Genomic DNA, 15,520 nt, shown 5'->3' with positions numbered 1-15,520 from the left:
TTACTCGTTGGAATTTTACATATGAAATGTTAGTTGTAGCCCTTAAACTTAAGGATGCATTCCCAATATTCGCACAAAGAGAGCCTTCAAATAAATGTTGTCCTAGCTTGGAAGATTGGACTAGAATACAGGATGTTCTTAGCATCTTAGAGGTGTTTTATGAAGCTACTCAAGTGATCTCTGGAACTAACTATCCCACGTCTAATGTTTTTCTTGGTGTTGTTTGGAGGGTCAAGGATGTCTTAAATGAAAATGAGTTTCATCATGAAGAGGTCATTAGAAATATGATTGAAAAGATGAAGCAAAAATTTGACAAATATTGGGGTGATTGCAATCTTTTGATGTCTATTGGAGCAATACTTGATCCTAGGTACAAAATGAGGTTGGTTGGTTTTGCTTTCAACAAAATATATAATGCAAATGATGCACGTGCAAATGTGAAGAATGTTAGGGATGCATTACATGACTTATTTTATGAATATGTTGAAATTGATAACATGAGAAATCGAAGAGGTAGTTCTTCTGTGACACATGTTGGCAGTTCGGTTGTTACTTCTACACGCTCTACATCCAAAGAAAAAGTAGTCCTTTCTGGTTTGTCTTTGTATGATAAATATTTAGACAGTGTTGAAGATGTAACTCCAAAAAAATCAGAGTTGAACATTTACTTGGAGGAAGGGGTTTATAGGTGTCAAGATGGTGAAGTAACCTCCTCCGTATTTGATGCTTTATCTTGGTGGAAATCTCATGAATTGAAGTTCAGTATTTTGTCTAAATTAGCCCGTGATTTTTTAGCTATTACAATTAGCTCTGTGGCATCAGAAGCCACATTTATTGCGGGTACCCGAGTTCTAGATCCTCATCGTGCTAAACTATCTTCTGACATGGTGCAAGTTTTAATTTGTGGAGCAGATTGGGTTCGTCAACTTCATGGGATCAATAAGCCTGTTATGACATATGTAAGTTCTACTTTAGTAATTTAATATATCTTATTGATTAAATGATAATAATTTTAACTTTATTTTATTTTTTTGTAGGATGAAGAAGAACCAATTGATGTGATATTGCAAGCATGATGGCCGGATAATATTTGAAGTTTAATTGTGATTGTTATTGTAGTACTTAATTTATGAATTTGATTGACTTTTTTTTGGGTTGATGTTGAAGCTTAATTCAAACCTAATATTCTTAATCTAGTATTTAATATATGAATGAATTTGATAATTGACCTTTTGTTGTTATTTTAATGTGATTCTTGCTTAGTGTATTAATATAATATTTTATGCTATTTAAATATAAATTTTTATTACATTTTTCTTAATTTATTGGAAAATTTTGTAAAAAATTAAGTTAGTCATTTCGAATTCGAATAATCGAGTCGAATCGAATATATTCGAATAAACTGGTCGAATCGAATACGAATACGAATCCAATTTGAGATTCGAATATTAAACGAATACGAATACGAATATTCGAATATATAGTCGAATTCGAATCGAATAGTGAGATATTTGACTCGATTCGATTCGTATACACCCCTATATTAAATTAAATATTTATCACCGTAAATACATCGTATGTCACTAGCGGCGTATTAAGACTTCAATTAATAAATGCATTGCGGTAGGCCGTTTCTTAAAATAAAATCGGACTCCTCCAACGCGGTTTCCCTACTTGGAAACGAAGTGAGAGAAAAAATATACACGTTTATAGGGTATTTTCAAAAAAACCACCAGCTCAATTTCCGGCCGAAACAACATTATAAATAGAGTAAATATCTAAAATGGTCCCTCGACTATAGCAAAATTCACAAATTGGTCCTTGACTTTCAATTTCAACCAATTAAGTCCTTAACTTTGTAATTTTAACACAATTTGGTCCTTTGTTTATTTGACCGTTTGTTGACTGTGATTTTTGAGGATATATATGTAATTTCATGGTCCATTGTCGATTTTTTAAAGTTCTGGTTGCATTTCCAGACCGCACTGTTACATTTGAATCCACTCCTGAAAGCAATCTACCAAATCCGGTCGCCTTTATTCATCCTCCCTTAGGATTCAATGTAGTTGAGTTCGTACCAGAGCGAAGAAGACGACGTGTTTCCGAACCAGTGCAACGTCATCCGGGAGGCCACCACGTGCTCCAACGAGAGCTGGAGGTTCTTCTGGAGATTGTCGATCACGGTCAACAAACGGTCAAATAGATGGAGGACCAAATCGTGTTAAAATTACAAAGTTAAAGACTTAATTGGTTGAAATTGAAAGACGAGGACCAATTTGTGAATTTAGCTATAGTCGAGGGACCATTTTGGTATTTACTCTTATAAATAATTTGTGGGCCGTAATAATCCTTGGCCTTTTTTTGAAAATTTTACCGGCAAATCAAGAAACCTGTCCCATTGTCCCGGCCAGTGCCGGCACTCTCCATCCCTTGTTTGCCTCCTCCCATTTAAACCCTCACCCTCACACACACACTGCAGTCTGCAGGGAAATGATTCCGCGTTCGTATTATACTAAGGCGGAGGCGCAGAGCAAGGCCGCCGAGATGGCCACCGCCGTCTTAGGCGCTACTTCGCCGCTGCAGATCGTGGCCGCCTGCGCAGAGGTGGAGTCTTTCCTCCAGAAACATACCCCGGACCAGTCCCGCTGGTTTTTCTCCCTCACTTTCCCTACCCTAATCTGCAAAATCTTCGGCTTCGACTGTGCTGCTAAGCTAGCTCAGTCCCCCACCGGTTGGCTCGATATTGCCGCTCTATCGGATGATCCCCAGCTCTCAGGCATGCTTCTTAACATCGTAATCTTGGATTTTCTACCTAATTCAAGACCATTACTTTTACTCTATAATAACTAGACTCTCCTGTCATATACTGTATAAACATATAGACGTTGCATATGCACATGCCTACATTTAATGTTTTGTGATTTAAGAAAGAGTTAATTCCATTTTTGGTCTTATTGTTATATGGGTGTTTCCAATTTTAGTCCACCTTAATTTTCTTTGCCACTTTATGACCACTATTATTGAATGTGTTCCATTTTTAGTACACGGTTAGTATTTTCATGAAGAGGCCGTGTAATCTAGGAGTATTTTGATCTTTCTTCTGAGAACATTAAACATAAAATCTAAGAAACCTCGCCAGTCCACGTTGGAATGAACGAAAAGATGTAGCCTTGGCTTCCCATTCTCGTTGTTCGAAGAGCCATCTTCAAATATAGGAGGAGGAGGACGAAGCGCCTGAATTAAAAGAGAAGAGACAACCATAAAAAGACCAAAATACCCCTGAATTATACAGCCTCTTGACGGAAATATTAACGGTGGACTAAAAGTGGAGCACATTCAATAACAGTGGTTGTAAAGTGGCAAAAAAAATTAAGGTGGACTAAAATTGGAAACGCTCCTATAACAATAGGACCAAAAATGGAATTCACTCTTTAAGAAATGTGTTACCTTTATTTGTTTTTCCCTATTCTGATATTTGTTCATATTTTCTTTTCTGATAGGTAGACTCTTCAGCTTACTATCCCCCAATGGTGTGTTACTGTCATCAATTGCAGCTGTTGATGACTTATCTCTGGTTAAATATGTGTTTCCGGTTGAAAGATTGCCAGTATGGGTTCAGCATATGCTTCAAACCGAGAATTCTAGGATATTGTCCGACTTGTGCCCATTGTTTAGGGGTAGGTTGAAGGAGGATTCAATCAAGGGTCCAGTTTCTCAGGTTCATTTGAATGTTTTTGAGTATTATACTTTTTGGTTTGCATATTACCCTGTTTGTAGGCGCTGTAGTGAAACCCCACCAGCTGTTAGCGTTAAGAGAAGCAGAGAATTTAGGTTCAAGAATTGGGCTTATTCCATTCCTCATTTATCAAACAATAAGCCTGGAACAGAGTGGAAAAAGGATGGCAATCTTTATGCACGCCTCTTATTCGCGTATCTTCATGCTTATGTATATATGCACGACTTGAATGCTCATCAACCATACTGTAGCTCACTACTGCATTACTCTTCAGTATATAACACATTTGTTGCTGAACAAGCAGAGTTTTTCTTTAATACACTAATACACTTTTGGCTAGTGGACAATGATTTTTCACCATTGCCAGTGAACTTGTGCAAGATGTATGGTGTGTTGAAACTTTTCCATCCAGTTTTGAATGAGACTCCCCCGAATTCAAGATTATGTGAGGTGGTGAATGTTCTTGTGAAATATTTGAACTTGAACTCATTTACACTTGAGAGTCCTAGAAGGAATTCAGGGTCAGCTGATACTGTTAAATCAAGGGATGATGCATTGAGTATGCATTCTTTTAATTATTGGCACCCATGGGTCCAGAGGCCTTTGTATAGATTTATATTAAGGACATTTATGTTTTCACCTGTGTGCAGTCACTTAAAAACTGCATCTCAAGTCTTCACTGTTTGGGTTAATTACTTGGAACCTTGGACGGTCAGTTTGGAAGAGCTTGATGCAGGTTTAGACTTAACCTCTAAAGATATGCAAAAGGAGGTTACTAATTCATTGACACGTGGATATTCTTCTGCTTGGCAGGGTTTTGTGTTGGCTAACTATTTGTTTTACAGCTCTCTGGTTATGCATTTTATTGAGTTTTCACACAGATTTCTTCACACAGATCCTGAAATAATTGTCCAGATGATGTTGAAGGTTAATTCACTCACTCATTAATCCTTTATTATTGCATTTTTCTACTACATGATGCCTTTCCTTTTAGTGGTTGCATTGGCTGATAGTTGAACTTAAGAGAAGGTGAAGTGCTTCTTTGTTGGGTGTTCCTATTGTTGAAAACTAAATAGTTAGGTTTATCTATAAGGTTGTGTCTGTTTATGAATATGTGTTAGTTTATGGATAAGTATTTACAGTTATGTCTTTGTGTATATATATGTACTGTGTTTCTGTATTAGAAACAGAGAATACAGAATATATTATAACATCTTAGTTTTATATACATTCTCTCATTTCCGATTCTTCATTATTGCTTCCGCCTAACTGGCGGGTGGTGTTATTCTCCACCCGTCAGACCATTCCATCTTCCAAATTCAACACCTATTTCCTAATATGACTAGATAAGCATGAAAATGCCATGAGATGTCCTTGCATTTTGAACAATTACTTGGTTAACATAAGACTTTACTTTCACACAGTCAAGTTGGTCATATTTAGCATGCTTATTGATGACCTGGTTAAAGTGTTAAACATACAATAACCTTTTGCCAATGAATTCTATGCATAGGATATCTATTTATTGTTCTTAATGTATAAAGAGTTTTTTGCTCAATTAATGCAGGTGATAGTCATATTAACTTCATCTGTGGAGCTAACAGATCTCATAAAAAATGTGGACTCTGTTTTCCATTCAAAATCATCTGGATCATCCAAATCAATGCTTAACTTAGATCAGTTTACTCCTGCAATTCATGAACAGTTACAGGTATCTTTCGTTTGCTTTCTGCGTTACATTGTTTTCGTCACATATTCCTTTTTCCCTATAAAACTGTATTTAAATATTCTTGGCTCAAACCTAAGAACCTGCAAAAAATGTGCCTGATTCGCCTAAAAAATGTGCCATTGATCACTATGGTAGAGTGAAAGCATTCACTTTTGCAGAAGAAGCTTGTTTGAGTTGGCATCTTTTGTGCCTTAGAATTCTCTGCATTTTTGCTTGATGGCTCTATCTAGCAAGTGTCAATATAGTTTAGAGTGGGCAATCTTGATTTGTGGGGTTCTTGTTGTTCACTAATATCATTGTATTCATTTCTAACATTATCAGGACTGGGAAGATGGTTTATGCAAGAGTGAGGTTGATGGATCTTCCCTACCCGAGATTGGAAACAAAGGCTTAAAACTTTTCAGTTACAGTGAAGATGGTGGACAGAAATTGCTACAGGTTAGTAGCATGGTAAATAAACGCCATCTACAACTTCTATTATTGTAATTATGCCCAGGCCCAGTTTGGATAAATGACTTAAGATAGGCAATTTTCAATAAGCTCAAAATATCTTATAAGAGTTTACCCATTTTAACTGGCATTTAAAAAGATATTTTCACTTTATTCTGAATTCCTGATTAGCTAATTGCAATAAGAGTTAATAACCAAAATGGTCCATCGACTATGTCGTAATTACCAATTTGGTCCTCGACTACCATTTTTACCCAATTAAGTCCTCAACTATTCAATTTTTACCCAATTTAGTCCTCTGTAAATTTGACTATTTGTTGACTGTCAAAAGTGGGGATCAAATTGTAATTTTACAAGCTTTATCTTTCCTCCCCATTTAGCAGCGCCAAACTATGCAACACTATGCTCTGATCGGCTTCCGACCTTTAAAAAATCGTTGGAAATCAAATCCTTTTGGGCTCTCCGAGCACAACCCGTGCTTCAACACTGACAGGTTTGGAAGCCGACTGGAGCTTATTGCTGCATGGTTTGGTGCTGCTAAATGAGGATGAAGGAGAAAGCTTGTAAAATTATAACTTTATCTCCACTTTTGACAGTCAACAAACAGTCAGTCAAATTAACAGAAGACTAAATTGGGTAAAAATTACATAGTTGAGGACTTAATTGGGTAAGAATGATAGTCGAGGACTAAATTGGTAATTACGGCATAGTCGAGGGACCATTTTGGTTATTAACTCTTGCAATAACTTAAAGAGATACCCTCACCCTCCAAAAAAAATGCATTTCAAAAGTCATATTCCATAGTAAAAAATCAACACAAGTTCTTGTAGCAGTAGATAAGCTGAAAATAAATTCATCCAAACTGGGCCCTGCAGCTTCTTTTCACATGTCTGTGACTGTGACTTATTCACTACTGTAAATCCCTTGTGTAGCTCTTTGTATTGCGAGCGGAGTCTGAGCTGCAAGCTATGGGTGGGGACAAACTTGCACAAAACTTAGAATGTTTGGACACACTCAAATCCCAACTAGTGCACTTATTTGGCGCCCCTATTATGAAGACGCCTATTAGCATGTCAGAGACAACATACTGTGAGCACCGACGTGATGAAATTTTTAAGCCCCGAAGTTTTGGGCACCGTGCAGTGGTTGATTTCAAGTGCAAGGATGATTGGATGAAACGTCCCATCTGCAATGATGAGATCGCATGGTTAGCAAAGCTTCTGGTGAAGTTCTCAGCCTGGATAAATGAGAGTCTAGGGCTTAACCGGGACATGATGGGCATGAGCAGCCATAAGGGTAGTCCTTCTTGGTCCTACATTGAGTTGTCATCCAAAATCGTGTGTGGGACCGCAGAGACGATGAAAGCGGTGTTATGGTTTTTCCTATCTTGGCTCATTTGTTTGAGTGGGGTAGGAGTTGAGTTAATGAGAAAGCATGGGTTGCAGGTGAACTTTAGGGTGCTAGCCTTGAAGAAGGTAGTGATGATGTTGCTTATTATTTCTGCATATTTTGTAGTAAAGAAGGGTTTCACAACCTCTCAAACTGGGTTGAGAAACCTGACAGTGTGAAGAAATAATTTATCTGAAACAAAAGAGGAAGAAGGAGCTGAATGTTGCCCAGTGAGTCATGAAAAAGAGAAAAAATGAGAAGAGAAACAAGAGCTCATTGCTGTTGCTGTTGTAGTTAGTATAAAGATTAGTGTGCATTAATGATATAATTTGAGACTTTAGACATGAGGTCTCAAATTCAATTTTGTTTGTTGCTTACAACTTATACAAAATTACATTTATACAGGTTAAACTTGATTCATTTTCTATATTCATTATAATGAATAGAGAAAAGTGATATTATATTTAGAAAAATATTATATTTCATTTTGTCTTCATCATATTCGGATAGATTTAATCTAATCTCTCAATTATTGTTGTATTTATTTTTGGTTCCTCAATTTCAAAGTGGTGGTTTCAGTAATATGAAAATTTGATTTTATTTATTTACTTATGATAGATGTCTTTATGTTTCAGTAAATTTATTTGACAATTTTTTGTAATAAATTACGGAGAAGAATAAATTAAATTTTCATATTATTATTTATCTTTTTATTGATCAAATATCATGATTTTTTTAAAAAAAATAAGATTTTTGTGACATTTTCCCCTAGAGTGAGACGGAGTGGCGATAATACTGTGGTAGTTAAATTGAAAAGAGTTCTAATATGTATATTTTTCAAATTTTACTCACTTTTACCCTTAAGAATTTGAGATTCAAAAGAGTTCTAGTATGTATATTTTTCAAATTTTTACTCACTTTTACCCTTAAGAATTTGAGAGCGAGAGTAGAAGTTGGGGTTAAAGATAAAAGTCTACGGCCCCTGTTTGATAAATGATTGTTAGTTGATAACTGATAACTGTTTGTTGATTGAGTTCTACGGCCCTGTTTGATAAATGATTGTTAGCTGATAATTGATAACTGTTAGTTGATTGAGTTAATTAGATGGTATAACTAGTTGATAACATTAGTTGATTGTAAAAATGTATTTGGTAAATTAACGGTTAGCTGATAACTGTTTGGTATAATTTCTTTTCTCAAAAAGTTAATTGAAAATTTTGTTTTGAGTAGCTTTTTAAATTTTAGTATTTTAAAGTACAAAAAGTTAATTAACCAAATACTTACATTAATTTTGAAATCAAGTCAAACAATTAATAGTGATCAAATAAGTTAAAATTAATTTATAGGTTAACTATTTTACCAAACATGGCTAAGTAATATTTTGATAATTGAAAATTTGGATGATCACGTGATAGGCCTCAAAAGCAAAAGGTGAAAAAAGCAAGCCATATTCATAACGTAACTACCACATGGAATCTCCATTGAATGCAGTAGCAAGTACAAATAGGCTACTTTGGCTTCGCAGCTATTCGACTTCATTCTTTTGCTTACCAAATGTCACTCTCCTGTCATTGATTCTCTCGTGAATATCAAAACAACTTTCTATTCCTCTCTCTCTCTCTGCAGACTGGCATGTAGACAAACACAATTTACATACATCTCATCTGATCATTTCACCTCATGACTTCAAGAAAGAGTGGAGGTGCTAGAATGCATGTTCATAAAGGAGCATGGACGGCTGAGGAGGACAAGAAACTGACCCACTACATTGAGAATCATGGTGCTAAAAAGTGGAAAACTGTGGCCATCAAATCAGGTAATTAATTACTCTCTCTCTCTCTCTCTCTCTCTCTCCTTGCTCAGAATCATGCTCTCAAAGCTGAAGCTGAAAAGCTAGTAGCTAATAAGCTCCTGTTTGGTAAATGGCTGTTAGCTGATAGCTGTAATATGCTGCAACTCACTGGTTTTTGTGTGTGTTCTTGCAGGCTTGAATAGGTGTGGTAAAAGTTGTAGGCTGAGGTGGTTGAACTATCTGAGGCCAAACATCAAGAGAGGCAACATAGCTGAAGATGAAGCTGACTTGATCCTTAGGCTTCATAAACTACTAGGAAACAGGTTCATAATCCAACACCATCTTTGGTTTATAGATCGAATGGAATAACATTATATTCTTAGATTAGAAATAGGACTATTCCGAGAATAGTATTGTATTCCATTCTGTATAAGAACCTGATGAGCGCAATTCAACTATTAGCTTAGGCTTTTAGTTGAGATGGAGCACATGCTTCAATTTGGTATCAGAGTCATGCCAAACCTAGCTAGCTAATCAACTGTTTAGGAGAGATCGAGAATGATGGTAGTGTTCTTTGATAGCAGGTGGTCTTTGATAGCTGGGAGACTTCCAGGGCGAACCGACAATGAAATCAAGAACTACTGGAATACTCATTTGAGCAAAAAAGTCACCCAACTGGGAAAATCTTCTTTACCAGCAACAGAAAATCAGCCACCCAAGAATGGCATGGCCGATGCTGAACAAATGGGAGGCAATAAAGAAAGCGAAGAAGACCCAGAATTGAACTTTGATGTAGATGAGTTCTTTGACTTCTCTGTGGAAGGGACATATGGCACAGAATGGGTCAACAAGTTTCTTGAAGTTGAAAAGGGTATGCCATAGATGGCTGGCAGATTGTAATGTATTAATATGCCTACCTAATGCCTGTGCAGAAGACTAACCTGTACTGTACTTGAGCATGAATGTGATGATGAAATCAATTCGGTAGATGTATTGTATGTGCAATGTGCTCACCTCATCAGACACTGCAAATACATACTGTAAAAGCACTAATTTAAAAGTGAAAATTGAAGTTTATTGACATCCAAAAACAGTAGTAGAAAAAAAATACATAAGCATATAATATATTAATTCAATGGGGGAGAAAGGGGATGTAGTACACAGCTAAAATGAGAATTCATTCTCCTTCAATGCACTAGCTTAGAGAACTGGTAGTCTTCTGTATGTACATTGATACACTGTGCAGCTATCTGTCCTAGCAGTTTGTTCAATAAAAGTTTGCAATCTATAAAAATCAGACACCAAGAAAGTGCTCTTTAAATGCTCCCTAATTGGCAAAAGAATAACCATCATGTTGCTCTGAATCTTGTCTGATCTCCAAGTAAAATATATATATATATATATATATATATATATATATATATATATATATATATATATATATATATATATATATATATATATATATATATTTCCCCATCACGCTCTTTGCATGTAGATCACACAAAATGATAATGATAAAAACACCGATACTGTAAAATAATTTTGGTAAGCATGCAGAATGCGACTGCCTCCTGCATAGTATGAGATTAAGGAATACTTCTCCATATCAATAGCTATTCAACAGAAATATTTCCATACCAAAAAACAAAGGAAGTTGTAAGAAAATTCCTTAAAAAGAAGCCTGAGCATTTTACCGGAGATCATTTGAATTGAAGGTGGCAAAAATGTGAAGAGAATCAACCAACAATCCAACATAAGGCAACTACAGGCACCAATCAAACAATGTCCACGGTGCACATCAATATGGCAATATTTTCTTTCCGACACCGAACTCAATGCAGACTCTTGCCCTCTTGGACAGGTTTTAACCCGACCTAAGTAAATTAATTACCCTTTCCCCAAAACAGAAGCTCTTCCTCAACTGTATAGATATCAGCCATGCCAAAATATATCTGGCTCACATTCATAACCACTTATATCAGGCAGAAGAGCTAACCAATATTAAGATTGCTCTGGTATCTGAAACTGGTTCAGCCTGCTAAACCAGAGTGAATGCAGAATCATATGGAATAAATCAAATCTAGTTGGTCTTGAGTTCCAGAGGAAATGCTTCTGCAACTTTTTGATATTAGTCTGCATGGTAAGATATTGTCTCACTGGAATAGCTAATAGAATCTCTTTCAGTTTTGGAATATCTTTCTCGGCAACACGCACTGAAAATGCACTCCAGTTAAGTACTTCATTGAATGGAAGGGAAAAATTATCAGCAATTATCACCGGGACACACTCGTAATATATTGCCTCAACAACCCTCGGGCTATTCACTTCAAAACCCATAGGACATATGCAATATTTACTTGATTTCATATGTTCAGCATAATTCATTATCTTTGACACTCTGTTAGGTAAAGCTGCATATATCCTCATGTCTTCATCTTTATCACTCCAGTACTTTATAAGTCTGGGACGAACCCTGCCATGCGTGCGTCCAGCAAAAAAGGCAAGGATCGGGCGTTGTGACACTCTTTTTCCACCAACATTCCTGAGAGGCCTTTTGGGATTCCTTATGGTGGTTTCTGGCAAGGAAACATCCTTCCCAGCAACAAATATTCCTTCAGAAAGATCTGCGTTACAGAGAGCTTTTATTGTATTTTTAAGGAGCTCCTCATGATCCGTCAAAGTATAAGGCCCCTGCAAGAATGCACAGAAAATTTTTAAAGAGAGAGAGAGAGAATGAATTAGTATTGTGCACATCTCTGAGTTTTATATGTGTGTATATATGATGTAGTTAGCACTTAGCATACCCAATCATGGCAAGCTACCAGAAAGTGATCTGATCCACGAGTGTGGTTCCAGAAAGGATACTTTGCAGCAAGCATGTTCACATGATCCCGTAGAAATAATGACAAAGGCCTAAGGTTATGTGAGTTACGAACATAAAGTGCTCTCTGCAACTGCTTTGCACTGTATGGAATATAGAATAGGTGAGCCTTTTTCGGGTCCTTTGTAACAAATTGCCTGTTTTCCTCCATATGTTTCATGAACCATCCCTCAGATGAATAAATTCCTCGAAGATAAGGTACATGGAAAATAGGCCTCTTTCCTTCTTGGTAAATGTAAACTCTAAGTATAAGCTCCATTAACTCATAGCTCCTGGAAGTCAAACCGAATAGATATTTACAGACATCAATATTCTGAAATAGACAAATAATGTATTTAGTAGAGGTTAAAACTCACTTGAATTAGTGGTGAAATACATATTCATTAGTATTATAAAACTTCAGACACGTGAAGAAATATGCGTAGATTATTTTAGTTAGACAGAAAATCAAAGAGACCTGCAGCAACTTCCTTATAGTGAAGTACGTGCATGACTAAAATCACGATTTACTGGATAGCTAGGAACATGTAAACTATGTTTCTTACTTGTAGTTGAGATATCTCATTTTGCATTCAAACTACTTGATAGAAATTACTTAATATGGTGTGAGGCAAAAGAAATCTCCTAATATGCATCTTTTGCTGATAGACCTAAAACACATATTACAGTCTTTTTAAAGAGGAAACTTTATCAAAAGTAATTAAGAAGTTCAAACTCAATTTTGTATCAACAATTTGATAGGCACACCAACTAAAATACTATAACGAATGCTGGGATAAACAGGCATCAAGCTAGTGTTATATAACTCTTTAAAAGAAGCTTAGAACAGATTCCAGTCACTATAAGAATAATTCAACTTGTTAAAATGCTATGGGCAAAAAGATATAAGATACGTGAGAGTGGTAAAACACAAATTCCATTATTGATGAAATATGGATACTTAAATCTGTTAAAGCCATCTATTAATAGTACAACATTGTAATCAAATATATGAAATTACAATACAAACGCTATAAATCATACCTCTTAAATATAGAAACATTCCTGAATAGAGGGACATACAAGTCTGGATCATCAACAACGAATGGGGCTTTCTCAATCTCCTTTTTAGCATATGCAAGTCCCTCATCAGGTGACAATGACTCAATATATCTCTGCACAACTTAAATTTACATTTCAAAAGGAATAACATTATAATGCGAAACTTTAGGAAAAACGAAATACAAACATACAAGTTTCCATTAGCATAGCCAGAACGATCGCAAACGTACCAGCAGGTGATTAGACACATTTCTACCAGGAAGTAAAGGTGCAGAAGGAGGCTCTCTTGTTCGCTTTCTTACACGAGCGGTCTTTTTTGCTATTGTCGAAGATTTCTTTAATGGAACCTGATCAGCAGAATAATTCTGTGGAACAACTGACTGGAAATGTTGAATAACCTCCAAATGGTCAATCTTTCCCAGATGAATATTTATATTTTCCTCCAAATGCCTCTCAAGGTTCAAGTTCTTAGTGGGTGAAACTTCCACTAGAGGGTGGAACCACCACCCTGTCAATGGGTAAGAAAGCGTATAAATTTGAAATAGGGCACTAACAACTGTTAGAATAGCACCAACAAAAAGTAGCCTTCTTGAGTAGATTTTGAACAGCAGAACAACAACAGTAGTCCCCAACGACTTCCTCATCATTTCATCCAAAAAAATCTCCCACGTGTGCTATGAAATGCCAACCTTCGCAATAAAATAAAACACAAATTCAAATTAACTCTCAGCCCATTAGGAAGCATAATAAAGCTATACCATTCTTCTAACATATTCCAGCACTTGTCAGTGCCTCAAACTAAAAAATCGTCCATAACATTAATGATTTCCATCTACAAAGTAATCATACAAAAGCATCCCAAATCTGAAACTAAGATCCTCACCCCCACTCTTCAAAAAATACCATTGTGAGTTGTATAAAGTAACCAGCTAACCTGAAACCATCTATTAATGAAACATGAATAATAAATACGGAGAAATACAGAGAAACAACCCAGCTGTTTGATTCTCAGTTTAGTGCAAAGTTAATAGTAATACTAAAGGGAAGGGAAAAGCATCTACATATTTAAGTATATATGTATATTCAATGCCAATGTCGTCGGAATCAACATAAACCAATTACAATTAATGAACACAAACTATTGCGAGGTAATATGTAATTAAGTATGCTCTGCAAGGAAAATCTGTAAAATGTATATGAAAAGGGAGTCTGCGCGGTAATTGTACCTTTGGATTGTTGCTAAAACGATATTGCGGGAGAGGAAAATTGAGGAAAGTGAAGTGGAAGAGAAAGAGGAAAACGGTTGAATTGTTGATGATGATGGCGAAATGGGAATGTGTGGAACAAATTGAAGAATACGAAAACGGAGGGAAATACTCCGCTGCCGTTTTCGTACGTTTTATATGCCTTCCCGATCAACATTAATCCTCCGCTGGATCGAGAATGGGGATGCATGGAAGAAAGAAAACGGAAACGGAGGGAAATGCTCCGCCGTCGTTTTCGTACGTTTTATAGACCTCCGGTGAGCAGTTATCGTCCGGACGATGACGAACGATGACGATGGTGATGAGGATGCATTGAAAAAGAAAACGGAAACGGTGGGAAATGCTCCGCCGCCGTTTCCGTACGTTTTATACACTTTCCGATCAACAGTAATCGTCCGGCAGATTGCAAACGATGACTACGGCAATGCCAAGGAATGTGTGAAAACCGGAGGGAAAATGCTCCGCTTGACCGCTGTTATATATACCGTTGGACCGTATTCATCAATTCCATCTGACGTGGCAAAATAATATTTCTAAAGTATTATTTACCGTTCAAATAGCATATATAATTGTAACGAGTAAAAAAAAAACATGTTTCTAAAATTTTCATAAGAAATATTACAAAAATAATAATTGTAGGATTATGAGGGGAAAATATCTAAATGGGAGGAAAAGAGTGATCGAATAAGTGTAGCATAATTCTTTGTAGAGTTAATTTCAGTAATAGTTCTTCGATTATTGTGATTTTTCAAATTTGGTCTTCGTTTTTTAATTTGGACGAAATAAACCCTTGACTATCAGAATAGTTCCACCATTGGTCCTTTCGTGAACTTGGCATTGGATAGACGTTAAGGGGTAAAAGGGGCATTTCCATAACTAGGTCTCTTCTTCTCTTTCCTGTTCGACGAGTTATTTCCAAAATCCCCAATTGTCTAAACCATTTTTCTTAACCCTAATATAGCGAGAACAGATTGTGTGGTCTCAATCCTCGTACTAGGACTTCAAGAACGAAGTAATACGAAGCCGAAAGTAGCAAGAACAGATTGTGAGGTGATGGATCCGACAGGAAAGAGTCACAATACTGGTCCACCATGTATGTACTTAATTTGTTGCACTGCATTTTGTGTTTTTGTCGAGCTTTAGGAGAATAAAAAGATAAAAGTGAGGATCAAATATGGAGTTTATGTTGTACGTGTTCTTTATTATATAGTGTTTTGCATATATATATATATAT

General features: G+C 36.2%; 3 protein-coding genes across 5 annotated transcripts; 2 read left to right on the top strand and 1 right to left on the bottom strand.

Moving 5' to 3' along the window:
• The first annotated feature begins 2,372 nt into the window (after positions 1 to 2,372).
• On the top strand, positions 2,373 to 7,771 carry LOC109169059. The gene is made up of 5 exons (XM_019317953.1): positions 2,373 to 2,776; positions 3,501 to 4,663; positions 5,304 to 5,447; positions 5,787 to 5,903; positions 6,848 to 7,771. Exons 1-5 carry the CDS (start codon positions 2,491 to 2,493, stop codon positions 7,481 to 7,483), a joined length of 2,346 nt encoding a protein of 781 aa, XP_019173498.1. The 5' UTR covers positions 2,373 to 2,490; the 3' UTR covers positions 7,484 to 7,771.
• Positions 7,772 to 8,817: 1,046 nt separating this feature from the next.
• Positions 8,818 to 10,383, top strand: LOC109169062 (transcription factor MYB114-like). 2 transcript variants are annotated; one of them, XM_019317956.1, is made up of 3 exons: positions 8,818 to 9,120; positions 9,290 to 9,419; positions 9,678 to 10,383. In XM_019317956.1, the coding sequence occupies exons 1-3, from the start codon at positions 8,985 to 8,987 to the stop codon at positions 9,976 to 9,978; spliced, it is 567 nt and encodes a 188-aa protein (XP_019173501.1). In that variant the 5' UTR covers positions 8,818 to 8,984; the 3' UTR covers positions 9,979 to 10,383. The 2 variants fall into 2 exon arrangements, with proteins under 2 accessions (XP_019173501.1, XP_019173502.1); XM_019317957.1 differs by having other exon boundaries at positions 8,820 to 9,120; positions 9,681 to 10,383.
• A 193-nt stretch (positions 10,384 to 10,576) lies between these two features.
• On the bottom strand, positions 10,577 to 14,712 carry LOC109169060 (probable glycosyltransferase At5g03795). Of its 2 annotated transcripts, XR_002052168.1 has the most exons (6): positions 14,248 to 14,712; positions 13,252 to 13,710; positions 13,004 to 13,134; positions 11,904 to 12,252; positions 10,794 to 11,790; positions 10,577 to 10,670 (listed from the first exon to the last, which is right to left on the bottom strand). XR_002052168.1 is itself a non-coding variant. In XM_019317954.1 (5 exons), exons 2-5 carry the CDS (start codon positions 13,666 to 13,668, stop codon positions 11,101 to 11,103), a joined length of 1,587 nt encoding a protein of 528 aa, XP_019173499.1. In that variant the 5' UTR covers positions 13,669 to 13,710; positions 14,248 to 14,712; the 3' UTR covers positions 10,789 to 11,100. The 2 variants fall into 2 exon arrangements, 1 of the variants encoding a protein (XP_019173499.1); XM_019317954.1 differs by lacking the exon at positions 10,577 to 10,670 and having other exon boundaries at positions 10,789 to 11,790.
• Positions 14,713 to 15,520: the final 808 nt, after the last annotated feature.

The sequence above is a fragment of the Ipomoea nil genome, unplaced genomic scaffold (assembly GCF_001879475.1).
Source record: "Ipomoea nil cultivar Tokyo-kokei standard unplaced genomic scaffold, Asagao_1.1 scaffold3245, whole genome shotgun sequence".
Lineage (NCBI taxonomy): Eukaryota > Viridiplantae > Streptophyta > Magnoliopsida > Solanales > Convolvulaceae > Ipomoea > Ipomoea nil.
This window is presented reverse-complemented; position numbering and strand designations above follow the sequence as displayed.

What these genes read in the sequence shown, in the direction of transcription:
- LOC109169059 (XM_019317953.1), top strand. Translation starts at nt 2,491, where the DNA reads ATGATTCCGCGTTCGTATTATACTAAGGCGGAGGCGCAGAGCAAGGCC. An exon ending in TTGTCCAGATGATGTTGAAG is followed by an intron (nt 4,664 to 5,303) that starts GTTAATTCACTC and finishes CAATTAATGCAG; the next exon opens with GTGATAGTCATATTAACTTC. An exon ending in CAATTCATGAACAGTTACAG is followed by an intron (nt 5,448 to 5,786) that starts GTATCTTTCGTT and finishes TAACATTATCAG; the next exon opens with GACTGGGAAGATGGTTTATG.
- LOC109169062 (XM_019317956.1), top strand. Translation starts at nt 8,985, where the DNA reads ATGACTTCAAGAAAGAGTGGAGGTGCTAGAATGCATGTTCATAAAGGA. An exon ending in AACTGTGGCCATCAAATCAG is followed by an intron (nt 9,121 to 9,289) that starts GTAATTAATTAC and finishes GTGTTCTTGCAG; the next exon opens with GCTTGAATAGGTGTGGTAAA. An exon ending in CATAAACTACTAGGAAACAG is followed by an intron (nt 9,420 to 9,677) that starts GTTCATAATCCA and finishes GTTCTTTGATAG; the next exon opens with CAGGTGGTCTTTGATAGCTG.
- LOC109169060 (XM_019317954.1), bottom strand. Translation starts at nt 13,668, where the DNA reads ATGATGAGGAAGTCGTTGGGGACTACTGTTGTTGTTCTGCTGTTCAAA. An exon ending in AATGTTTCTATATTTAAGAG is followed by an intron (nt 12,253 to 13,003) that starts GTATGATTTATA and finishes TTTGACTTCCAG; the next exon opens with GAGCTATGAGTTAATGGAGC. An exon ending in TGGTAGCTTGCCATGATTGG is followed by an intron (nt 11,791 to 11,903) that starts GTATGCTAAGTG and finishes GCATTCTTGCAG; the next exon opens with GGGCCTTATACTTTGACGGA.